General features: G+C 35.7%; 1 protein-coding gene across 1 annotated transcript in view; it reads left to right on the plus strand.

Moving 5' to 3' along the window:
• RALGAPA2 (Ral GTPase activating protein catalytic alpha subunit 2) overlaps positions 1 to 27,138 on the plus strand; it is a 165,569-nt gene that overhangs the window by 92,993 nt on the left and 45,438 nt on the right. Inside the window, exons 32-37 of the mRNA XM_029286429.1 lie at positions 345 to 1,116; positions 3,358 to 3,429; positions 9,526 to 9,649; positions 10,475 to 10,630; positions 14,572 to 14,730; positions 22,258 to 22,385. Of these exons, the coding sequence (XP_029142262.1) occupies positions 345 to 1,116; positions 3,358 to 3,429; positions 9,526 to 9,649; positions 10,475 to 10,630; positions 14,572 to 14,730; positions 22,258 to 22,385 (1,411 nt within the window). The remainder of the gene's footprint in view (positions 1 to 344; positions 1,117 to 3,357; positions 3,430 to 9,525; positions 9,650 to 10,474; positions 10,631 to 14,571; positions 14,731 to 22,257; positions 22,386 to 27,138) is intronic.

The raw sequence follows: 27,138 nt of genomic DNA on the forward strand, positions 1-27,138 counted from the left end.
CTCTCTTATGTAGATTTATGAAAAACTGTCTTCTAATATTTGTTCAGTCTTAATTTATGGTTAAATAATATGGTACCTTCACCTCCAAGTACCTTTATACTTGGAGCAAACCTATCTCTAGTTTCAAATCCACAATTAGAATATCTTTAGATACTGTTCTTAAAATTATATTATTAGTTAATTTCTTGTCAGACTGTATAGCTTGTACCTTTCTCATTTTAGAAGCTTATAAAAATTGAAAATGTACCTTGTCCTAAGTTGCAAAATTGGGAAAGGGGTGTATGTGTGTGTGTGTAGGCTGTTTTATTTATTTTTTAATCATTGTTATGATTAACTATTTTCAGAAATGAAGCGGAGGAGCTTGGAGTTAATACCATTGACAGCACGAATGATTATGGCACATCTAGTTAACAATTTGGGCCATTATCCTCTGACTGAAGGTCCTGCTGTTCTACATAGTCTTATTACTGAAAATCACAACAATTCTTGTATGGAATCTTCTGAACTCTCACCTGAAGTCTTCCGAAGCCCCAATTTACAGATCTTTGAATTTAATGAAAATGCTGTCATTTCTTACCTCCAGATTCCTTCAAAAAGGGGGCTGGATGATGAATTGGACGAATCTTTCTCAGAAGTAAGAGTAATTGTTAGGGATATCTCTGGAAAGCATTCATGGGACGGACAATTGATGTATGGGCCAATAGCTGCATATTCAGTAGATCAGAAGAACAGAAAATTCTCTGTGATTATGGAAAAGAATAAGCAGAACTTTGAGTCTCCAACTGATTTCATTCAGATAGATGATGGAGAAGATGCTCTTGATAGGTTGCTAGAAAAGATTGGCAGTACTAGTCCTGAGTGCCTTTTATATCCACAAGTAAAATTAAATGAGCCATCCCCATCTCCATTTGGCATGAGTCATGCCCAAACTAGTGATATCATTGAAGTAATACTGCAGCAGAGTTGCATAGAAAATGAATATGCTCATGGATATTATCTGAATCATAATACAAAAAGCGAAAATCAGAAGATGCCAGGACCTGCTCTGCTACAGTCACAATTTCATTTATGTAGACTTTTGCTAAATGGCTTAGGAATGAATTCTTGGGAAAAAAGGTAAGCATTCACAGTATTCTAAGAATTTTGAGGGGGGCGGGGGGCGGGAAAGAACATTAGTGCCTTTCCCAATAGTGATGGACTATTTGCTTTTTCTCACCAAATGGGGGAGAGCCATTTTTACTGAGTTAAGGGCCAACTTCTAAGTAGCATCCAAGGAGGAGGAGGAGGTCATTTTACCCTTGTTATTTACATTCTCTTTCTCTTTTAAGATAGCCCAATGTTTAGTTTCCTGAAGGTTTCTTATTCTTCCTTAGAAAGGAGGAAAGCTAAGCCTTTTTTTAACTTAGGAAAGGACCAAATCAGCCTCCTCTTCCAACTCAGTTTGTACAGTCAATGGAGGGAAATGGTTTATTTATTTATTTTTTTAAAAAAGCTGCCTCCAAATGGTCAGGCACTCAGTTATCTATTATGAAAGAAGTAGTAGGACTGCTCTCCCATCACTTGCAGGTGAGGGCATATGGAGCTCTTTTTATTGAGGAAAAGAGGGAAATGGACATAGTTGGTCCCTTTCCAGAATTCCAATCAGGGATCTTCTACTCCCTGTAAAAGAATAAAGAAAAATCTATTCCCCTTTTGCAATTCAGCCCAACATAATTTGTCAGCTAGTATCAACAACTAGGTTTGTGGAGTTTTTCAGAGATCTGTGTACTACTACTTTTTTATTATTCATTGTTGCTGTTGTTTTCTTTTTCTTTCTTTGGGTCCTGGTCACCTGTTTATTTTCTTGAAGTTGTGCAGGAAACATTTTCCACCTTAGAATGATGTCTCCCCCTATTTTGCTAGCATTACCACAACTTTGGACAGTGAATTTCATAGTTTAACTGTATGAATCCCGACTCTGCATTTCACTGCAGTAAATTACAAATAGAAAAACGTATGTTCTTGAGGCTGAGGGCCAATCTTGCTCTCTCAGTCTGCTTTGGGAAACAGATAGCTCCTCCCTCTGAGGAGGTTTTAAAGATTGGACTATTTAACACTAAAAGGAATGCTGTCACAAGGTGGAAAATGCCTCCTGGGTAATTTAAGAATAAAAATTAATAGTAAAATCATTCTTCCCCTCCAATTTAATATTTTCTTGGCCTCCTTAAGAAAGGACGGCACAGATCTGAGCAAGGTTTGCAAAAGTGGGAAACAAATTGCAATAATTGGTATAATTCAAGTGAGATTGCTACTTCTATCCATCTGGTTAAAGGGTGATAGTAGGGGCTTCTAAATATAATATCAATGCCTCTCCTGAATTTAGTTTGGCATAGCAGTTCAACCTAAATGGATTAAATTGTTATTAAAGGCAAACTAATGGGCCATGCTTAAGTTGCTATTTACTAATTAAAATTCTGATATGAACTATAGTTGTCATTTGGCTTCAGCATTCAGTATTTATGAGTAATACATTGGGGTGGGTGGGAAACAATAATTTTCCAACTTATTCTTCAACGGTAAAAATTTCCCTACTCCAGTACAGTATAAAAAGGTATTTATTCAAAAATGATTATTCTGATTTCTAGCTCCTGTAAGAACCAGAATACCCCCAAAGTTAAATTGTCACATTTGAACTAGGTCACCACTAGCCATAATAAATCTTTAAACGTAACTCCTATGTTTTCATTCTCAGTTTCAGAGGCATAGGCACTGCCACTTTAGCCTTCTGCAGCAAAACAACAGTAACAGCCCAAGAATTTCTGATCTAAGAGTTTATACCATAAGATGTATGTTATTCTTTAAGTGTCACAATTTTCTTAATTATTTGTATCATTTTCCAGATATCACCTAACTGAAATTTGCTCATTTTTCCTTTCAGATAAATTTGTGTGCCTGTGTGTGTGTGTGTACCCATAAATACATACCCACACTATTTTGGCAGGAAATATTTCAATTTTAATGAATTTCCCTAATTGAAATTTTATAGGTAAAATAGAAAATATAATTTGAAAATAGAAAATTTACATACTAGATAACATGTTTAGAGAAAAATCAAGTAATAACACATTTCCATTCTGACTAAGCTGCATAAACAGTTATAGAAGACTATGACATAAATGGTCTCTAGATCCTGATAATAGACACAAGTTTAATCCTGGTATTAAACACAAGTTAATAGGTTTGGAGGGAGGGATTATTGGGAACCAAAACCAGTCAGAAAGAGCTTCAGGGTAGTATCTAAATGCACCAGTTTGTTAGTTACAAAATATACCAGTTATGTATTATGAGATATTCTACCATAATTGTATTCTATTTTAGAAAAAGTTTTAATATTTTGAAGAAAAATTCTAAATTGTTGAGAGAGCTGAAAAATTTAGACTCTAGACAATGGTAAGTTAAACATTTTAATTACTTACAATTCATGAATATGCTTAAGAGTATCAGTTGCATTATTTAATGTTGTTTTCTAAAAATAGGTATCTTATTCTTTCTTTATAATTACAAAATATAAATCCATCATTATGATCAAATTCCATACAAACCCATGTCGGTCTTGAACATACATAAATAAAATTTGACCCTTGGACAGTTTTGGATTGGTGTTGCCTACAAGTAGTCCTTGACTTACGACTGTAATTGAGACTGGAATTATGGCCTTAAGTCATGCCAGTTGTTAAGTGAGTGAGCATGTGACTGTGACTGATTTTATGATCTTTTTGCAGTGGTCATTAAGTGAATGCCATAGTCATTAAGCGAACATAACAGTCATTAAGCGAACCCATTGTCTGCAACTGCAACCCAGTGCAAAAAAACTACATTGTCCAGGTTTTTTTTTTTTTGTAAACTGCAAGTAAATAGTATTCCAGCAAAAAATATTGTAAATCGTCATATGATAAAATAAAAAAGACAACATTAATGTGATTATACATTCAGTTTGTATAATCAGTACTCAGTAGACATAATATTTGAATCATTGTAATGCTTTATTTCAGAATGTTGGAAAACAAACTTGCAATTTTTTAATGGATGGTTTGAAGTGATCTTTTGTTGACATACCTAGCCAAGATTAAAATAATGCCAAATGAAGTAGAATTCAGTAGTAACATTATATTTCATAGCTTACATACATGTGAAATTCACAAAAGGAAAATAGATAGTAAGAGAAAAAAGTAATGTGAGCTCCAGAGGGTCAGTTTAATGAGTAGAAGAGAAGAATACAGCCCACGTAGGAAGATATGTTTAAATTGTTTTTAAGAGAAGAAAAATGTGGACTGCCAAGAACTAAAGTTGAGGGGTATATATTTTGTTCACTTGTCAACAAAATTATAGCTTGTTGTATTGTTTTATCCAAGTTAATGGAATTGCTGATAATGACCTCATTTTTACCAGAATAAATAAGAATGAGTTTCTACGTGGGACTAAACTGAGTAAAAAACAGTGAAAAGAGAAGTGATGTTTTGTTTAGAAAAATTACGTGTGTAGCATCTTAGGTCTCATTGCTTTATTCTATTCTCAAAAGAGCTTCCATTTAAAATATATTCTGTGCTGGCATTATTGGTTGCCACCCAACAGGATAGCAAGCTAAACGGTTCCTCTTCTTCCCCATCAGAAGACACATCCAAAGGGGCCATACTATAGGGCAATGCTAGTTGTGAAATCTGAAAGGATACAGGTATATCAAACCTATTCCATTCTGCTTCCATTCCCCCGTCCACCTATCTTGCCCATCTATGCCCTTTTGGCCCCCCTGTTGTCTTGCACTCTGCCACCCTAGCAAACCTTCATTGCCATCTTTTTCCTGGTGCTGTTGAGGCCAGCCTGGCTAGATTGCTGGCACTGACTTCGAGCACAAAAGCAATGCACAAAGCATCTTAAAGGGACTGCACACACAAGAATGTCACTTTATGTGTCACGGTGCTGGGCTGAAAGGGGCCAGCTTCACATAGCAAAGAAGAAAAAAATGCACCAAGCAGTGGGTTATGGCTGCACTCATGACAGCAATCCCCGTCTCAGTTGTGGTCATAAGTTTAAGGACTACCTGTAAAAGTAATATTGCTGGTGATGGCTGCTTTCACTCTTACAAACAAAGAAAATATGTAGATAATGCATTCTAAAAGCAAACTGCAGAGTTTACAAAGCAGTAATTCCCAACCTGACATTTGTTGGGAAACAAACTGTGCCAAGCATAATATTCCAGAACATTCTGTCTTGCCTGGCAGATAACTTTCTGCTTCAGAAAATGGAGGCAAATACTATTCCTGACTAGATATTAATCAATAGACAAGATTTAATTGAGAAAGTGGAACAGAGGAAAAAAAGACTATGTTATTCTTGATTTTAAGGAAGATTGAAATTGAAGCAAGCATATAACTTGGACTTAAAACAAGCTAGAGAAAGCATGCAGAGGATGACTTCTGGAATTATTTCCAAAGTAGTTGTGCTCTAGGTCACATGACAGAGAAGGAGGAAGGCCTTAAAATAAAACAATCAGCAACAATCTGAGCCTCTGCCTAATTGCCTCTCTAACATAACAGGTAGTCCTTGCTTAACAACTATTTATTCAACGACCTCTCAAAGTTACAGTGGTGCTGAACGATGGTACTTACCCCTGGACCCCAGTTGCAGCAGTTGCAGCACCTCGGCAATCATGTGGTCAAAAGTCAAGTGCTCGGCAGCCTGCCAACACTTATGACCATAAGGTGCTTAAATTCCCCCACTCACCTATCTCTTGCCCATCTTAGCTGTTGTGGCTGCCCTGCACGGTGTCATTCTTTGGTGGCAGTGCTGGGGTTGAAGATTGAGCAGCAGGAGTAACATGGTGAAGGTCAGCTACGTGTGGCAGAACCTGTAGAGCATAGAGTGATAGAGGCAGCTGGCACTAAGATGGCTGACCATGGTGCAGGGCTTGAGACAACCCTGAGTGGCATTGGAGTGGCACTGCAGCTAAAATAGAGGTCTGGGGACAATGGCAGCTGGCTGAGGCCGTTGAAGGCCCCAAGGCTCTACTGCAGCCTCAGTGCTGCTGCCATCGAGACCAAGCTGGGAATGGCTTGGATCAGGATAGGTCCTCACCTAACAACCAGTGGGATTTGGTTAACAATGCAACAGGGATTATTAGGAACGCCATTGCTAAGCAATGCAATCATGTGACATTGTGTTTTACGACTGCATCACTTAGCGACAGTAATTCCAAACCCAATTGCTGTCATAACTCAATGATTACCTATATGGTAGAATTTGTTGTAGAATTTTTTTTTCTCTGCAGGTCCCAGTTGAATCTTTCTTTTTCCAGTTTCTCCCTCCACACCAAATTTGGTTGGTTTGGTTTGGTTTTGGAGAATTGTTCTGCCACTGTTCAGATCAAATTCCAAGTTGTTTAATTTATTTCTAACATTTTACTGGGTTGAAAAGAATAACAATAGATTTTAATAAATTCAGAGAAAGATAAAAGGGTCACATAGCAAGATAACTAATAGGAAGGAGATTGGAGATGGGGGAGATTTTCTAAAGAATGAGGTACTGAAAGCATCATTGTAAACAATTCCAATTAAAAGCATAAATGATACAAAACAAAAGAAGTCAATATAGCTACATAAAAAACTTAGTGAAGATGTTAGAACAAAAAGAGGATATCTGGCTTATTATCTTGCAAAACAAGATTTTGAAGTACTATTTGATTGCAAACTGAATATAAGCCAGAAGTATGATGGGGTACAAAAAACAGAAATTAAGCTTTTCCAAATAATTGAAAGTAATTGTTTTGTTCTGTTGTGCTTTGGTTAGACCCCACCTCAAGTACTGAATCCATTTCCATGCACTTCATTTTAAGAAGATTTCAAAGTGTCAGAAAAGGCCAGTGCGGATGATCTGAAAACTAAGCTCTCTGAGAATATATTAAAAGAACCAAATATGTTTAATCTTGAGAAATGATAATTTAAGGGGGAAACAATGATTCTTCAAATATCATAAATATTGTCACATAAAAAGAAAGTCAGGCTATTTTGGGGATGGGGGTGATCTATTCTACAACATATAGTATAAGGACTGTAATAGCCACTATGTAGGGCAAACAGAAGACTAACAAAGTACATCTATGAACACCAACTAGCAGTCAAAAGGCAGAATACAAACTTCTTAATCTTGCAATATATGGACATACCCTTAATTTCAACTGGAAAATTGTGAGCATCCTAGACCAAGCCAAATCCAAAAATGATAGATAATTCCCCGAAGCTTGTTATTCAGACAAATCAGCCATCAATAGTCACTTGGAGATAAACTTACATATACATAGTATTCAAAAGAAACAATAAAAAAAAATTAAGAAGGAAACAAAAAGACCACAACTCATCCTATACCCAGGAACCTATTCCCAGATATTGAGTGACTGTAAGCAAAGCCATTCTGTTGCTGGGCCATGTGGCATGACCCTGGAAGCAGCTGCCATTTTCCAAGCAACCACAGTTCAGTGTTTCTGGGACTGCATCATGTGGCCCAGCCACAAAGCAGCTTACTTTGCTTCCTTGACCAAAGCTCTGCGGCATTCCGCAGCAGTGCAGAATGCTATGATACACTGCAGAATATTGAGGAGCTCACATTAAGGAAACATTGCTGAGCCACGTGGCACAGATTTGGTAGCAACCACAATTTAATGTGGCTGCTTAGAAAATGGTGATCGCTTCTTCTGGGACTGCAGTACACAGCCCAGAAACAGAGTGGCTTTCCCTAACCTGAACCCCAGAGCTTTGGAGATCTTCAGTAGAGGAGGAGCAGGTGTGGGGCCCAGTGTAATGGGAAGCAAGCCCAAGGCCTGGGGGGACCCAGGAGGATGGAGGGAGATAGACTGAGGGACACTGCAGCATCCCTGCAGTCAGTCACAAGGGCGAATGACCACAGCGGTGCTACAGCAGTCATAACTTCAGCACCGTATCGTAGGTAGCTTTTGGGAGGTCCACTGTAACTTCGAATAGTCACTAAGCAACCATTCATAAGTCAAAGACTACTTGTACCATACTGTTCTTTTATATGAGTTTATCATACTAACTTTTATTTGACTAGAACACATTTGAAAGTGTAATTATGAAATTGAAGGAGGAATGTTAGAAAGATAGAAAAACTGGAAGCAAAAAAAGACCTAGTGGTCTAATGAGTCTGCCATTTGAATTTATTTTTTGTTTTCTTTTTAATGTATTTATTTTTTTACTTATTTTAATGTTTTATTTAATTTTATTATTTTTAATTTTTGTCAGATGATGGACATGTGCTTCTCCCAAATATGTTTAAATTCAATTTAATGTTCATAGCTTAAGACCAGAATTTATACTATGATGAAAATGATACATTTTGAATGTAGCCAGCAAATCATAATACATTAGACTAAACTTTAACTGAAAATTCCAGCGAACCATATATTTCCACCTTTACAACTTGAAATGAAAATATTAGCATGAGAACTAAAAGAGGACTGGATTTAAAGAAGAGAATTATGTTCAAAACCTTGTATGAATTGACATTTTGTTTTACTGTGGTGACCATCATGAATCCCTTCCCACCAGCTATTATTTTCTATGACAATGCCTTGGATATTGTTCCCAAATGTTCCTGGAAAGAGGTGGCAGTTTGAGAGCAATATTTGACTTCTTGGTGGGAAAGAGCATCAGAGTAGAAACCAGGAGACCATGAGTTCTAGTCCCACCTTAGGAATAAAGCCATCTAGGTCAGTGGTTCTCAACCTGTGGGTCGGGACCCCATTTGGGGTCGATCGACCATTTCATGGGGGTTGCCAAGCAAGGCTGTCCGCCATTTTTTTTGTCCGCCATTTTTTCCCCTTTTCCGGCGGGTGCCTTACCTCCCTTGGGCTGGGCCAGCTGGTGATCGGCCTGCTCCATCTCTGCCGCTTGCCAGCTACGCCTCGGCCGGCGCAGGGGGCGGAACCACGCATGCGTGGCGCTCCCGGGCAGGGAAAGTCCTTGACTTACGACCGGTTGGGTAGTCCTTGACTTACGACCGGTTTAGTTCTCGACTTACGACCGGTTTAGTCCTCGACTTACGACCGGTTTAGTCCTCGACTTACGACCGGTTGGGGTCGCGGCATTAAAAAGGTTGAGAACCACTGATCTAGGTGATGCTGGACCAGTCACTCTCTCTCAGTTCTAGGAAGCGAGCAATGGCAAAACCTTTGCCAAGAAAACTGCAGGGACTTGTTCATGCAATTGTCAGGAGTCAACACTGATTCAGAGGCACTTAAAAAAAAAACAACAACAGTGCAAGTAGCAAAGGACAGCCATCAAAAAAATTTAATTACTCTTGATGGTTCTTCCTGTCTCTAAAATTTGCCCCCATTTGTATTTTACACATTCCTTTTTTGTATATAGTGTATATTTTTAATTACACATTCTTCATTATTTCTGTTTAAATCTATTTTAGTAACTCTTCAGAATAGAAATGTATAAAGGTAACACAATATTTTTTTGTTTGTTTTTGTAGCCGTGACACTCACAAGATTGCAGTTGTTTACATTGCTGAAGGACAAGAAGATAAATGTTCAATATTGTCCAATCCTCAAGGAAGCCAAGCATATGAAGATTTTATTGCCGGATTGGGTTGGGAGGTAAATATTACCCAAATGTCTTGTTTCAATTAATAATATTAATTGTGGTAGTGGAATATTTGAGCTGGTGATAGTAATTTCTCCACATTTTAGATTAACTGTCCAATTTAATTCAGCATTTCTTTTGTTACTGAGCCTGACTGCAACTCTTACGTATTGCATGTTCCCAGCAGACATGTACCATCACTTAGGAAAGCTAATCCTATCATTTTTTTTAACTCGGAACATCCATAAACCTCAAAATAATGTCTATTGTGTTACCAAATAATACTGCAAGAATTTTGGTTCTGACCATTTAGTTACCCTAATTCAGAAAATCTAACATAAAATGTTTATAAGGAGAACTGTATGCACCCTTCTGGATACTCTTCAACCCATTAGTTAAGTCCCTGACTTAAGATCTCATTATTTAGTTGTCACTGAAACCATTTACTTTTCTAATACATCTGAATGGTGTATCATCTGTGATAATATGACGTATGATATCTGTGATATATTTGATATCTAATTTGAAGTGCTCTTTGTAGGAATACTTATAAAACAAACTGATTTAGGTGCCTAGTGCTATGTGTTTTGCTTTAATGTTACTTTAAGGTTTGTGATTGCTGTTATTTTATTGGTGGGTCTTGTTTTATACCAGCTAATGAAGACAGATATATGCCACCAGAGTGAACTTCAATTAGAATGACTTATAAGCTAAAATAACCAAAACAAAACATTAATTTTAAGTTTGTTTAGTAAAAATGTTCCAGTAAATTCAGAGGATATTTCCTTTATCTTTGTTTAGAATTGCAGATTAATATCTTTATTTTTTGCTTGATTAAGGTTGATCTTTCAACTCACTGCGGGTTTATGGGTGGCCTGCAACGTAACGGTAGCACAGGACAAACAGCCCCATATTATGCTACTTCAACTATTGAAGTAATTTTTCATGTATCTACACGAATGCCGTTTGACTCAGATGACTCACTGACCAAAAAGGTAAAATATAAACCTAAATATCAAATAATATAATCCATATTATCTTTTCAGAAGTGCCTGTTGCCTCCTGTTAGCAGCATGATTGTTTATTTTGTTTGGGGGTTTTGTGAAGTAATTTTATTCAAGATTACAATTACAATCACTCACTTGCTTTGTTATTTGCATATCCCTTTTAATTATTAAGACATCATCTGGCTTGTTTTGTATGTCCAATGTAACATCTTTTTCCATGTCATTCTTGTGACCTTATCATTTTTAAATCCACTTGGAAATCAGTCTTGATATTGTATGGTAGAAGTTGTTCCTCTTCTATAACATCTTTTAGTAGTCTTATCTATAGAGGCAGACACTTTTAATATTTATATTGTAGATTAGGTTTTATATAAATTTGTATGTTTAAATCTCTTGTTAGAAAAAATAGACATTTTAAAATTGCTTCTCTATTTAACAATGTATTTTGCCTCTTCAGCTATTTAGGTGATACTTGTATTCCTGCTATTATCATTCCCCCTTGCTTTTAATTTGCCAATTTCCAAGCATTGTAAGGAGAAAGCTGAATAACTTGCTTAGCTGACAAACTCAATAGCATGACAGAAGGTCATACCACCTGCTGCCCAGAAAAACTGCCTATAAATATGACCATTCTGTGGCAGGCAGTATAATTTTTGACCCACAGTGTAGGGCAGATGTCATAGAAATATTTAATAAGAGAGTCTTTTTTGTGTGTAAAATGGTTGCACCTGCACACGACATCTAAAATAAGTATCATAAATTTGACAACTATTGAGGAATATTAATAGTTGATTTTAAATAAAATAATTAAAGACATGTTTTCTTAATACTAGCCAGCAGGATAACTCTGTTTTCTATTTTCTTTATAGTCCAGTGAAAAAAACAGTAAAGTAATTGCAATTGCTGACAGATTTGTGAAATAACCATTTGATGGTATTTTTTGGTCTCAAGGATTTGTATAGTTTTTCATTTTTGTTTTCAATCCAGTCATCTTGTAACCATAATGGAGATGCATGCACTGCAGCTAACTAACAGCTCCTTGTCAAAATTATTTGTAGCTTTTTTATTTAAAAAATCAATTAGTGGCAGAAAGCCGCTCAGTTGAGAAACACAGCTACCACCCCCCCAATGAACTTTTGCTCCTTTACTCAAGAAATTCATTAGTTATAGCTAGATTAGATTTTTAGCAGCTAATCTAACTGCTGTAGGGGTTTCCAAAGTGGAGACAGAGCTGCGCTATTGGATTTGTTCAATTCATTTGACTCCAGGACTATAATTGCACTTATGTCTTACAAGGCTTTTTATAGCCTAAGGCTGGCTGGCAGCAGAAAACAAATTGGCAGTGAATACAGTAAGAGTGAAAGGGAATGAAAGGCACACATTATCAGTCTCCAGGCAGCACTGTTCTGGCAGGAAGTTTCTTGGTTAATTTACAAATAAAACTTCGATTTTAGGATGGGCACTCTGTCAGGAAAACAATGGGGATGTCAGGACGGGCTATTACTCAGTAAAAGTAGCACCCATGCCTAACCCTAGCAGAAGTTCTTCAGTCATGCAGACAGCTCCTTTCTGAAGCCAGCTGGCTCCATAATACAATTAGTAGGGAAAAGAGGTCAGACTATTAGGTGTCTATACCATGACCACAGTCAGCATTAGTGTGTAAGCCTGGCAGACAAGGAGAATAGCTAAGGATCCTTTATCACTATTTATTAAGCAGTAGTTGCAGAATGACACATAGACTTGCATGCCCAAACATGCAATTCTTGTTAAAAGGCTTGAAAAAATAGCAAATGTTCAAAAACTACAGGGTATCTTCTTACACAAATACATTCAAGAAATGTAATAATACTGGACAGGGTTGATAGCAAAATTTAAGTTAGAGTCTTTACTAACTTTTGTCCTTTGAAGATGTCCTTCTATTTGGGATCATTTAAAATATGGATCCCGTTTCTAATTTTAATTTCTGCATTTTAGAACTCAATACCTATTATCAAAAATTGAGACTTGCTTTTTAAACCCTTGGTATTTTAATGCACACACAGAAAATGTTTATATATAATCTGTAACCTATTATAAACAAACAGTATTTTAAGTTAGTTTTTTTCCCCAGTATAAGCATTTGTTGCTTTCTTAAATATTAACAGCTTGGGCCATTTTTAATACAGGTAATCCTTGACTTATGACAACCATTTGAAGTTACAATGGCCTTGTAAAAGGTGCTTGACGGCCCATAATGCGTTTTCACTCATCATAGAGTGATCATATGATCATGATCTGGGTGCTTGATAATCTTTTCTCACAACCAGTTTCCAAGTGTCCACGTGATCATGTGATCACCTTTTTCAGTCTTCTCTCCCAGCTTTCCCAGAAAGTTTGTGGGGAAAAGAACAGGAAAAGTTGCAAGCTGCTGCCACCTGCCATGAAAGTAAGATTCCGCCCTGGCAGGCAGCCGTTTGAGAGTGAAAGACTACAGAAACGGAACTCAGGTCTCAGAGAGCTGAGCTCTGTTCCTCAGGCCTTCAAAGGAGTTGTCCACCCGTGAACTCCTCCAAAGGGCAGCAGAAACAAAGTTGCAGGAAAGAGCTCCATTCCTGCAGCCTGCCAGAACCGTTCTCTTCCACACATTGGGGGAGGGGGGTAACTCCTCTGTAAGGCTGCAGAAATGGAAGCCAGATCCCAAAGATCCCAGCACCATTCCTGCAGCCCATCAGAGCAGTTCCTTTCCATGCACAGAGGAGAGCTGAACTCCTTGGCATGCAGTTCTTTTGCTCCGGTCCAGGAGATGACCTAGTAGATTGTTTGGTGGCTGCAACCAGGAGAGCCAGGATTGCAATCGTTGAGTGAAACAGTCACGGGGGGGTGCTTAGTGACTACTTTGCTGAATGACTGATATTCCAGTCCCAATAGTGGTTCTAAGTTGAGAATTCCAACTAACTTTACATACTTACAGAGTAATAAGCACTGAAATTTTTATACACATAGAAAAACTTAGAAGTAAGAAATTGTCTTGTATACTGTTTGGCAATGTTGGACTAACAAATTCTGTTTTTTCTATTAGCTTTCTTTGTGACTTTTGATTTCTACTGTTAAAATTACGGCAGTAATGTAACTGAGATTTAATGTGTGCTATAATTATGCCTTTTAATATCTCGCAAAATGGTTTTGTAGATGTGGATATAACTGAGGCGTAATTAGTTAATAATTGAATATTGATTGTAGTTTTTTTTTTACTTGCTGTTATGTCAGGCTATATATGATTACTCCCATTGTGTTTAGTAAGACTAATTTTAAGTAAGTGAAAATCGTATTGCAGCTGCTTTTATAAATAAATAAATAAGTAATTTATTTTCAGAAAGAACACAATTTTAATTTTAACCTAAGTCTTACAGAACACAGGTTTTGCTACAGCTTTTGAAATTGTAAACTGTTTCTGTAATATTCAAATTGTTAATTTCATCTTAAATTAACTGAATATAGTTATTAAAAATTGAATGAAAATTACTGAATTGCAGTGGATACAAAGCATATCTACTGTGAATTTTCTCTTGTTGATTCCTTCCATTTTGTTGATTTTCTAGTCATTATATTATTACTCATTTATCACAAGGTAATAAACCATGTAAGGTCCCATAATGTTTGAAAGAAAGAAGTTATTTAACACAGAGAAAATATTTTTATATAATTTTCTCTCATGAAGCAGATATACCAGGGGTGTCAAACTCACATCGTCACGTGGCATGTTGCGACATATCGCGATTTGTTTGCCATTGCCGGCAATGGGGTGGGCGCGGTTTCACTATGATGCATCCGGTCCGCGGGCCGGCAGTTTGACACCCCCTGAGATATACTGTTGGCATTGTAATTTCATTCCTATAGCCTAGTTCCTCTTCTGTCATTCTGATTAATAGCAAATCCATTTGCCGTTACAGCTTCGTCACTTGGGAAATGATGAAGTTCATGTTATCTGGTCTGAACATAGCAGAAACTATCGCAGGGGCATTATACCAACAGATTTTGGTGATGTTTTAATTATTATTTATCCAATGAGGAATCGTATGTTTTACATCGAGATTATGAAGAAACAACAGGTAGGTCCTGAAGTTCAATACAACACGGTCAGGTTCTTATAATAGTAGAATCATTCATAATGCTAAAGAAAACTGATTTTTAAAAAATGTTTTTTTCCTTAATGAAATGAAAAATGTAATGTTAAGTAGTCTGACTTATATTGGAGGTTAATTGATTTAATTACTCACAGATGTGTAACTTGTACCTCTTTAGTAACTTAGCAGAAAAAAGTATATGTGTTATACATACATACATACACACACACATTCATTCATTCATTTATTAGAAGGACATTCAGGAACTGTAGAAAAATAAGAGAAAATAAAATAAAATTCCTTGAATGTGCAAATATGACTTCAAAATGTACAAAAAAATAAGTTCAACATTTAAATTTTAAATTAATATAATAACATTTAATAATATTAAATATTTAAATGATATTTAAAATAATAACTGCTTTCCCACTACCACCACCACCAAGATGGATCCAAAACAACTACAAAAGTAAAATCAGATAAAAATCAAAAGTGGAAAAGTTAGGTTTGATGTTGAATTGAGTTTGAAATGATATTGAATTCTTTCTGTACTTGAAACTAACATTGATATAATTTCAGGGTATTTTGTTACATTTATGCTAGTATTCATGCATGGTATTTTTTCCATTGCCTTTATACTGTATTTCTTGAAAACATTCTTACTACTGTTGTAAGTACTATAACTAAATCAAATATTGCCTTCTAGCTGTGTTGGTTTTCAGCTCCTGTAATTGACATGCCACTTTATAATTCCGCAGAAAAGAAACAATCCTTCAGAATAAGATATTTGGGGTTGCCTTATACCCTCTTTCTCAGGAATCCTCCTTCATAGCAAGACATTTCCCACTGCTTGTTGTGAGCCACCCTTCAGATAGTGAACGCAGAATATACTCTCTAGACCATTTTTCTGAGATAAAAACCTCAGACCTCTTTAGCAAATTTCTATATTCTAATTGGAATTGGGGTACTTGAACCAATAATGAATTTTTGTGAATTGCTCTTGCTCTTTTTCCTTACTTCATTGAAAAAAATTTTGTCCTGGTCTTCTAATTTTTGTATAGCTGGGACCACATACAGTATCTGAGGAATTATTAGCTTCTATTTTTAGTCGCCTGTACTTTTAAATTATCATCAGCATGTTTTTCCCCATGTTCTCCCACCAAGAGATGAAACCTACATGTGGAACATTCCTTCTGTTCATTCTGATAACTTTCAAGCCACAAGTAAATATCTTATTTCCACAGGCTGTTTTGTTGATGGGTTATGCATTGCTAGTTTTTGTCTTTGATACATTTTTCTCTTTGTACAGTTTCTCTATTTTTAATTTAGTATGCATTATTCCTATTTATCATGCTTTTGATATTTTGTTGAAAACTGTCCTGATAATATGCTGGAAGAGATGTAAAGTCATCTTTAAAAACCAAAAATAAAGCACAGAACTAATAACAATAAAGCAAAGTTAAGATTATCAGACAGCACCCTGGATAGCTCCCTGCAAAGGTTAGACCAGTCTAATAAACAAAATCTAAAGCAACTGCAGCTTGTGTGATTAAATCTGCTATGGTGTGCTACCCAGGAGAAAGATATAGGCTGTTTCAGTAATTGCAAATGCCAGCATAGAGAAATGACGGTTCTGTTGGAGCTTCCAGGGTTGAGAAAGTTCTAATTTCTTAGGCCACAGTTGTGTAAAGTTAAATAGTTTTTTCTTCTATTAGAGCTTCTGGGGTAGATAGAGGGCACATCTGCCTCCCCTATCATTATTTCCTCAGAGTTAAAGCTGTAGGGTTTTTTTAAAATCATAAATGCTTAGAAATATTTCCAAAATGAATTTAAATTTTAAAGTATTATCTATTTATGTGGTTGACATTGACTTGATGACATCTAATCAATATATGTTGAAGATGGTCTGGAAAGTGAAGTCAAATTAAGAAATTAAAATGCAAAGCATATAATGGAGATGTGATTTAACTTGACGAAACCCCAACTGTTGGAACAAAAAAGCCAGCGAAAATTCTAAGTGGCTTCAGGGCCAAGTGTCTAAGATAGTACTGATAATATTCTCACTGATGATGAGGTGAAAGGATGCTTCATTACTGTGGCTGTAGAGGACCAGATATAGTTGATGAAAATGGACATTGGGCTGTCTAGCTAGGCCTCCTGTAGTTAAGAATAGCAGAAATGGGAGCTTAAGAGTAAAGTTTCTGGCATCATATCTTCCACAGAAAACACAGCAATCAAAACCCTGGGCTGGTTTAAGAAGAGATGTGAAGTATCTTTGATTTGTTATTTAAAAAAAACTAGACAATCCATGCCCTGTTGGGTCATTGTTTCAGAAATATTTCCTTATTTAAACAGAGAAACAGAATGACAAGGGCAGACAGAAAAGCAGGAGAAGAGGGAACAAATTCTGACTTGCTACTGGCTTCTCCATTGAGTTTCCTTGTGGGAATCTGGCAGGGAGAATTAAAAATCTGTCTATCCAGTTACCTTCCTCCCCTGACACTTAGGTGCTTACAGGCTGCATTCTCTATAAGTAAGCAGCCCGTTTAATCCATCCAAAATGTATGTATCTCTTCAAAATCATTTATGACCTGCCCCCCAATCCATGAAATAAGTAAAGGGAGGGAGGAGACATCAATGTTTCTCAGTTGTGGCCCTATGCTATGAGATGGCCTCCCCCCTGAAGTTAGAATGGTGCCCTCATTACTGACTTTCTGGAAGTTTTAAGACTGAACTGTTCAAGCAGTATGGAGAATAAGAATTACACCATTTATTGCTTATTTATGCTACCTGCATTTTATATTATAATTTTATCTTCCTTCTATTGTTCTTCAGTACTGCTGTATGTCATTTGAAGTCCAGCAGTTTAAATACAATATATATATATATATTGTATATATACATAAATACATGCATTTAATGTATAAAAATAAATTGAAATAAACAATAAAAAAAACTCTGGCATCCATGGGATCTTTAAATCCTCAATGATCTGATGAAATAAAAATATTCACCAACCTTTTAGTAATAAAAAACTACTGCTTTTAGACAAGGAAATTCCCTATCATTTCAAATTGATAGTTAAAAATTTTGACAGTTGAAAAATAAAGGCTCTCCTGATTTCTATCCCTGTTTCTTAATAATTATCTTACAAATGCAAATATATTTAATACAAAGAACTGAATTAAATATAGTTAAATGTTTAATTATTTATGAAAATTCATATTGTTAAATCTGTTCTGCAAAAAGATTAGTCATGTTTCAGCTTTATTTCAGATGAGTCAAGTTCTATTATTCCTTTGTAAGCTTGCTAAAACTCATCACTTACAACCATTAATATCTTTTGAAGAATTATACACAACTAGATGTGTATAATTTAAAATTAAGAGAAACTTTTCAGTATTACATAAAATTCTTATATCAATCATGACAGGTTCTTTTGGAAATCTTGAAAAAACAACATGAAATTTAAACTCAATGTATCTCATTGGAACTCTGTGGCAAAGTGTTGGTTTTTTTATTGATTCATTAAATCATCAAAATCTAGGAAAACAATCCAAATGTGGCATTAAAATGCATTAAATTGAACCTTTCTACAATGTGTTGGCAGTAGGCACATTTACATAGCATACCATCTTTAATGGTTGTGCCCAGTTAATCATAGATTATGATCAAAAGGTTTTTTTGGGGGGAAAGCCCTTTGAACCCTATAATGAATCCCAAAAATAAATTCAAAGTATTTTTTTTAATTTTTTAATTTCTTTTTTTTTCCTTTTGGGGAGAGAGTTGCCTTTGCTTTTGTATTTTTCTTTTAATTCCGTATTCAATTTTAATCTTAACTTTCTATAAAAAAGAATAACAAATGAAGAACATTCTATAGTTTGAGGGTAAGATTCAGAAAAAAAAACTTGCACTTTTACTTAGTTTTATTTTTGATTGGATGATACATGGTTACATAATCTCAAAATGCCTGCTCATGTTCCATTAGAAAGATCTGATATGAGAATTCATATCAAATGACGCATAACCATCCATTGCATTTTTTGAATAGTCATGTGCTCTTATTTTACCTTCTCTTACTTTACTCTCTAGTGCCTTCAATCGTATCCAGTAGGGAAAAAGATGAATCTAATTTTCACCTGTTCAGCTGCTGTAATTTTTCACAGTTTACACAGATTTTTCAATGTGTGTTTATTAATGTCACCCTGTGGCACTGTTTGGTGTGGGGAAATTGTTCAGCTGCTTAATAAATGCACTTTAAGATGATGTCAGAATGGCACACTGAGTCAGCCTTCTGGGATAGTTCTTGCTGTTACCCTGAGGCACTGAAGCACCCAGAGGGAAAAAGAAAGAAAAGGAGTTCAGATTCAGAAGCAGATGACGTGTAGAGAATTAAAAGACCTTTGCAGTTAGAAATTTGCATCAGAATGAAAGAGAAGTAATATCTGACATATAAATTTACATTTTGAAGTTTGTTGAAATCAGATGCATTCAGTAATGAAATCTCTTTCATTGAAATGTATTTATATAACACTTTAAGGTTATTAATATTAAAGTTTATCAATTTGTCACAAAGGTTTTTTTAAAAAAACCTGAACTTCTTGCCTTGTTTTCAAGCAGTGGGTTTAAAATTCAAATGTATAACTTGATTAAAAAAATTAAGAAGTAAAGCACTGAAAAAGAGAAGAGAGAGAACACTGCTTTTGAGCAGAAGAGTCAAATGTCAATTTTAACCTGCTGAAAGTTTTGTTGACGACCTCTTTGCGAAGAGGATTCAGGAGTATTTCAATTAGCTTAACAGCTTACCTAGGTGCTTTCTGAGTTTGGTTGTTTGCTTGTAGACATCCATTACTCAATCAGGTAAATCATCAGTGCAAGTTGTTGTAGGTTTTGCTCCTTATACATAGTAGCTTGCCTTGCCAGAGCATATTTATTCTCTTTTATTGGAGCTTATCTCTCTATAAATCAGTAATTTGATTCAAATAGTCCTCATTTATCGACCATATTTGGGACTGGCAACTTGGTCATTAAGAAATTGGCTGGCTAAGTGAACCACAACTGGGTTTGCGATCTTCCTTCAGTTTTCCTTTGTTGTCAGTGCTAGGACTGTTTGTAAGTTATTTTTTCATCACATTTATAACTGCAAATGGCTGCTGTATAAGGCAGTCACTAAATGAAGGCTACTTGAATAGGGTTGTGAGAGATATTATAGATTTCCAGAAAATAATTTCTTCTTTCCCATCTCATCCCAATATTTTATCAATATCAATAAAGCGGAATATTTGCAGCTGAGATTGAAATGAGGGGTCCTAAGTGCTCCCGGAGCTTGATTGTTCTCTTGTAGACTATTTCAGAACCCGCTGATGATGTTACCTAGTTTGGGTAATGAAATGTCTGCAAGAAAACAACCAAACTCCGAGAACACCAAGGACCCTTCAGTATTAATATTCCAACATTGGGATTTCTCACTCTTGGAAGGGACCAGTTGGAAGAAAATATTTCAATATTAGAATCTCCCTCTCTGGTGCCATGTCTTTTTTAATGCTTCTGTTAAAGGTGGTTGCTGTTATTCAGTTTGTAGACAACTTTCTTCAAACAACGATTAAGTGTAGTCTAAAATATCTTTGCAAACAAATGATAGAAGAAGTTTGTCTGTTTAAGTTATGCATTAAAAAATCCCGTGGAAAGAATAAGACCGAAGTGGAATTTACTGTCTATTAAAAATATAATTATAATATACAATCAACTATTCAACACATTTCAGGGGCAAATGCGACCAACCTTTGGTCAATCAGCTACTGACCATGGGATGAATGAAAGTGTCTTGTAGAGATAAATGGCTGGTTGGTTGCAATTCTTGGTATTTAAATTGAGTTCTCTAATCAAATGAAAAAGCTGTCACTTCTTTTTCAGGTTTCAGGATCCATGGTAACGTTTGGCCTTTTACATTCATAATGTTAGCCTTTTTGTTTGCATCCAAGTAGAGACACCTGGAGTAATGTTAACATTTACCAATTTTGTATTAATAGCTTCGTGATATAAGAACCTCTAATGCGATAGCTGTTACTTTTGTTATTGCTACAGCTTTATTGTTTTCATTTTTATCTTCCTGCCTGGTAACCATGCAGTGATTGACAAACTTTTTTGTCTGTTTAATTAACCAATATAATTATTGGGAACTATGATTCAGTCTTTTGTTCAACAAAGCCTCTGAGAAAAAACAATAGTAAGTCTTTTAGTATGAATGCATACCACCCATCACTGATGCATTAAGATATTCTAAACAATGAAGCAAAAAGCTGCCTGTAAAAGCAGACAAAGAATGCCACACAGACTCATACAGTGTGCATACCGCCAGGGACACACTGAGAGGTCCCTGAGACACAGATGCCTCGTTATATTGAACCTAGTCAGCAGAGATTAATGCTCAGCCATTTGGTACAATAATTTTCTCATTCACAAGCTTTCAAACTATGTGGCTTACTATGGAAGATAGGGCTCTGAACTAAAATGGTTTGTTTAAACTTGACTTTATTTAATTGAATCATAGCACTACTTCATTTTACTCAATAATTACAAAATAAGCAAAAATGTAAATAAAGATAATATTGCTTTACAATCACAAGAATTTTGAAAATCTATGGGACACTCTCATACGAAACCATATATGTTGTAATGCTCATACTTTCCATATATGTTTAATGGACTACAGTATAGTTTTATTAAACATGGTACATTTTATTTGATGGTTTTTCAAACTGAAATCTCATAGTTATTTTAATATCTGTAACTTCATTCCTAGAACTTGGAGGGCAGTTTTGATACCCCTATCCTCTGTTTGTAATCCTCAGATGGTTTGTCACCACAGGTTTAGTGTTCTGCTTTTCATATAAGCACACACACATGTAAACAGAAAGAATACTGTATGTTGAAGAAAATTCAAATATTTCTACATTTTATTGGCTGCTAGAAGCACTACATTTGGAATCACTAAATATCCTAGCCCATTAAACTCATTATCAATCCCATCCAAAAAGTTATTTTCACATATTATGAATGAACCCCCCCCCCCCAAATAAAGATTGATCGCACATTGGCAGCAGACTTTCCTATCATTTTTACATTTTTCTCATTGAACTAGCATGCATGTTGATTTGTCAAAGTTGACAATGATTATTAAGGGATGTACTTGTATCTAAATTCAGAATTCATATTTTCATATTTAATGGGCTATGTAGTTACCATAATATGTAATTATATTTGTTGTTTCTGAGATGATGATTTTGTTTTAAAACCAGTACAAATGCTATAAATATTGGTTGATTTATGTAATAGCAGTCAAGTGTAGCAAAGATTTCCACCAAAAATATGGAAATTAATCTTTTAAGTAGTATGTGTGCACATAGATGTTATACTTTTGCTGCTAAAAACTCCAATATAATATGAATTCTGCCACAGGAATTTCTTTCACTTCTTTCATGGTTTATATTCATGTTATTTGTTTATTGACAGGTCCCATTTTTTGGTCCTTTGTTTAACGGAGCAATTGTGACTGCAAAACTGTTGCCAAATCTTGTACGGGCCACATGTATCAATGCCAGCAGAGCCGTGAAATCTCTTATAACTCTCTATCAGAGCTTGTATCCTTTTTCATTTGTTTCTATACCAGGATTGAAAAATTCATCTATTTTTGGAATCCATGTGTTGAAAAACATGATATATCTCAATCTCTTTAATAACAGCATTTTTAGATTCATTCAAGTTTAAACCTACTGATACATTTAATGCATGTAGATTGATGAGTGCATAAACATAGCTGCATTCAAGATTACAAGATTTCCTCAAAACTGGTAAGTGGATATTGAAGAAAAATATGTATGTGATATGTGGAAGGGAAAAAAACTGGCAAAATTCTCAGTACAAATTTGTATATGAATCACATTAGATGACAATGTAATAGTATAAGTTTCACTTTTTATTGTTTGTATATTGACATATATACAGTCTCTAGTTAACAGTCAAAAGGCTCTTAACATCATTGAGAGTTTTTCAGTTAATATATTCCTGTTTGCATCCCCTAATAACTGATAGCGATTCAGAATCTGGCATGGGCCTCTGGAAACCAGGTAGCAAGCCAAATGCCTCATATCATTTCATTTGTCTTCCCTCCTTCACCAAAAGGGCAAAAAATGTGTGCAGGAGATTGGACACACCTGCTCAGTCTTTCACTTCAGGGATGATTGGTGCAGAGAGTTGGAAAAGTTTGGGTCCTAGGAGGAGGTGGAGAGTGGTTTTGATGTGAAGCCTAACGGGGCACAGCTTAGAGTGATAGTGGCTAAGGTTCTTTCAAATGCGTGTTTTGATCCCATTAAATAGAACTTTTCCATATTTTTATTTGAACCAAATAACCCAAGTGGAAGATAAGGAACATTAGGTATATGTGATGCTTTGGGATTCATTTGGTATCCAAGAAACTCAGGAAACAAAAGCCTTCAGTTTTTTCAGACTATGAAACTCTCATCAGTAAAGAAGCAATATATGGGCACATAGTTTGGCTTGATATCAGGTCATTAGGTACTGTTTGGGGGCTTATCTATTATTGCAGGGAATTTTCATAATCCATATTTGATTAATATACTGATCAAAACTTTTTCTGAATAACCATGATAGTATCCAGTTCATTATATAAACATTGAAACAACAAGTGGATCCCTTGGAAATAATTCTGGACACTTTTTGGTTTAGAGTTTTGCTCAAACAGGACAACTAGGACAAGATTCTTAGACTAATTTCCTCCAATTCAATGAATATATTTTGTATCTATAGAACCTGATACCTTGTTTTGCGAAGAGCCATCATCTTGATGACTTAATGTCTATTTCCCTATCAGGAAAAATAGCAGATCATTGCCCTCTTCAAATCCAGTTATAATCATGCTGGAGTTACAGTGATGTTTACATTTGTTCATTATAGACCACAACTGGATGATTACAGCTGGATGCCAAAATCCTTTAAATAATGAACTTTCCTCTGAAACAATTTGATGCAGACCTTTGGCTATAAACTCTTAAAGATGGTCAGGTCAGAAAACAAGACACCATAAGAATGACTGGAACTTTTCTTTATCAATACAAGAATAGAATAGAATAGAATAGAATAGAATCTTTATTGTCACTTTAAATGTACACTAATCAGCATACATTAAAATGAAATTGCATTGCATTCAGCTGTCAAAAAAATACCATTATGCATATATACACATACACACACCTATATGACACAGAGAAACATCACAATCTAGATCAAGCATGTCAAACCTGCGACATCGCGCAACGTATTATGACTTTTTCCCCATTGCCGGCAATGGGGTGGGCACGGTTTCGGCATGACGCATCTGGCCCACGCGCCTGCAGTTTGACATGCCTGGTCTGGATGAAAAGAAATCTTGAAAACATAACTCCCACCTTCTTAAAGTCAAGAAATTTAAGGGAAAGCTGATTTGAGTTTCTATTATTTTCTTCTCCTCCTGAATTTAAATTATTTTTTTCTAACAGCCTTGATTAGTTTTTCCAAGATGATCTCTGATTCTCTACACTGGCACATACAGTACATGAATTCCAGAAAATGGCTAAAATTGTGAGCCATTGGGTTAGCTGTAGAAACTATTATATGTACTAGAACAGTCTGCCATGATCAAATCATAGAAATGAATTGGAAGGAACTTCGAAAGTCAGCTAGTCATCTTTAGTTAAGGAATTTACTAAACCATCTCTAGTAGTCATCCAGCCCACTTGAAAACCTCCACTGAGAACGACTCTATTGCTGGTCTAAAAAAAGCAGCTTCTATCATCAGAGAATTCCTCCTAATATTCAGCTTTAATCTTGTCCTTTTAATTTTTAATTTAATTTTAAACTTTTTAATTTCAGACTCTTGGAGCTTTGTATATCTTCAGTTTCAACAAGAAACCAGCCTCCTTTTGTACATGAAAACAGTTTAGATATTTGTAGATTGCTATTGTATTTTGCCTCAGTCTTCTAATATGCAGGTTCTGCAGGCTCAGCTCTTTTAATCACTTCTCAAAGGGATTGATTTCTATGTCCCTTATTTATCCTGGTGGCTCTCTTCTGAACCTGCTCTAGCTTTCCCGTGTCACTTTCAGTCTGGTAGTTAGAACTAGATACAAATGTATTGTAACTGAGTACAGTGCGGCTGTTATCTCCCATGAGCTGGATGTTCTGCTTCTGTTAATAAAGCACAAAATTGCATTGATCTTTTTAGCTGCTGCATTGCATAGTGCCCTTCCATACTATGAATAACTTTTCAAACTGTTAAAGCAGCTACATGTTTTTCTGGATTCAGGCAGACAGCTTCAATAGTTCCACCTGACTCCTTATGTGCAAAGCCATTTCAGTATTCCCAGTTATCTCAACATATACATTCATATATAGCCATGACACTTTGCTGGGAAAAATGTTAAATAGCACAGGAATAAGGACAGAGAACTGGGGAGCCCAGCCAGTACTTCATCCTCATCAATGTAGAGCCATTTATATATGAGCATGATTATTCAAGCAGTTGAAAATCCAGTGGATCACACTATCCTCTAGCTAGCCCACTTTTATCTGTGTTGTCCACAAGGATACTATGAAAAACATAGTAATTTTATTGAGATCCAGGTATTTTATATTTACAACTTTCTCTTAGTCTATCTAAATATTTATTCTGTAATAAACACAGATACCATTGTTCTGGCATAGCTTCTTGACAGATTCATGCTGGCTCCTGTAATGGTTGCAGTCTTTTCTAACTGCCTACAGACATGTTCTTTGTAATCTCTTTTAAAACTGGTCCATAATTTCTTATGTTTTTCCTTTTCTCTTTTTTGGAATATTGGAAATATGTTCACTCTTCTGCAGTTTTGTGACACTTCATCTTATCTCTAGGTCTTTCCAAAGATTAACTTGTAATCATGTCTGCACCTTCGAAACAAGGGATGTAATATGTCTGGCTGTAAAGAGGTGAATTTGTTTAAAGTTCCATTAAAGTCAATTCTGAGTTGTCTTCCTTCAGACATATAGTAGTTCTGTGAACCCTTCTGTCAATCATCAGGACAAAATAAAATCCAGTTTCTTGAACAAGGAAACATGAATAGACAAAAAGTTAAATTGGTCCATCAAAGCAGAACACCAGTAAGGAAACTATAACATGGAGAATTGGGGAAGAGAGTCATTCAGGAATTGAATATTAAATGGATCATAAGCATTTCAAAGGCTCACAAAAATATTTGTAATATGGATCCCTTTGCCACAACAAAAACCCAAAACTTACTGCAGTTCATATTGATGTTCCTGATCTTAAGAGTTTTTTTTGCTAATACTACTCTGCAAGCAATTTTTTTCACCCAGGTACTGTAATTTTACTTAAAAAGAAAAACTTTCCAAAATAATAAAAAGATTGAGAATGAAATGACCTTTCTGAAGTAGGCAAAACTGTAAAAGACCTTGAGTAAGTAATTCAACACACAAAGAAGAGGGGAAGTAAGTTCTCAACAGGGACTTGATAATGTGAGGCCTTCCAAGGTTCAACGGATGAAGGGAAAAAAGGAAGAATGGAATACTGTCAGGAGGACCAAGCTCTACACAGTGAGATCCACTGTTTTTAGGCAGAGGAGTTTAACCCTTTATTTGATTGCACCTAATGGAGAGAATCTTGCCAAATTATAGTTATAATCTTCTAACCTACTAGATATATCCTGAGAGATTCTAGGGTGTGATTACATAAACTTCTTACCCCTCCTGTCCCCAGGAATGCATAGTCTCTTACTCCTGATCTCTTTCTGGGAAAGCTTTGAGTTGCTGGGGTTAGGTTGGTTCCTCTAGAATTTCAGGCTATTCAGGGGTAGTCAACGTTGGCTCTTTTATGACTCGTGGACTTCAACTCCCAGAATTCCTGAGCCAGCCATGCTGGCTCAGGAATTCTGGGAGTTGAAGTCCACGTGTCATAAAAGAGCCAACGTTGACTACCCTGTGTCCATGTAGACTTTTGTGCTTTAAGGAATGAATTGATTGAAATTCTGAAATATAAATTATATGGCAAAAATACATAGTGAGTCAGTAAAAACTTGAGCATTCTTTTGAAAGTTGTAAAATTTTGCATTTACCTTTCCCATGCAGCAAATTGAAATGGCCTCTCTTTTTTTTTTGTTCTTTCAAAATTATTGCCTTTATCTCACCAAAGGGAAAGAAATATAACTTGTCAGCCCAAAACTTTGAATGGTACTTATAAGCTACTAGGCTTAAGATTGCTCAGTCCTATCATACCAATCTCTGTAGTGTCTTGATAAGTATTATTGAAGGTTTAATAAATGGTGTGAAAAAGTACTGTCCTTCTCT

This window comes from Protobothrops mucrosquamatus, unplaced genomic scaffold (assembly GCF_001527695.2).
Source record: "Protobothrops mucrosquamatus isolate PMUCROS unplaced genomic scaffold, P.Mucros_1.0 scaffold_213, whole genome shotgun sequence".
NCBI lineage: Eukaryota > Metazoa > Chordata > Lepidosauria > Squamata > Viperidae > Protobothrops > Protobothrops mucrosquamatus.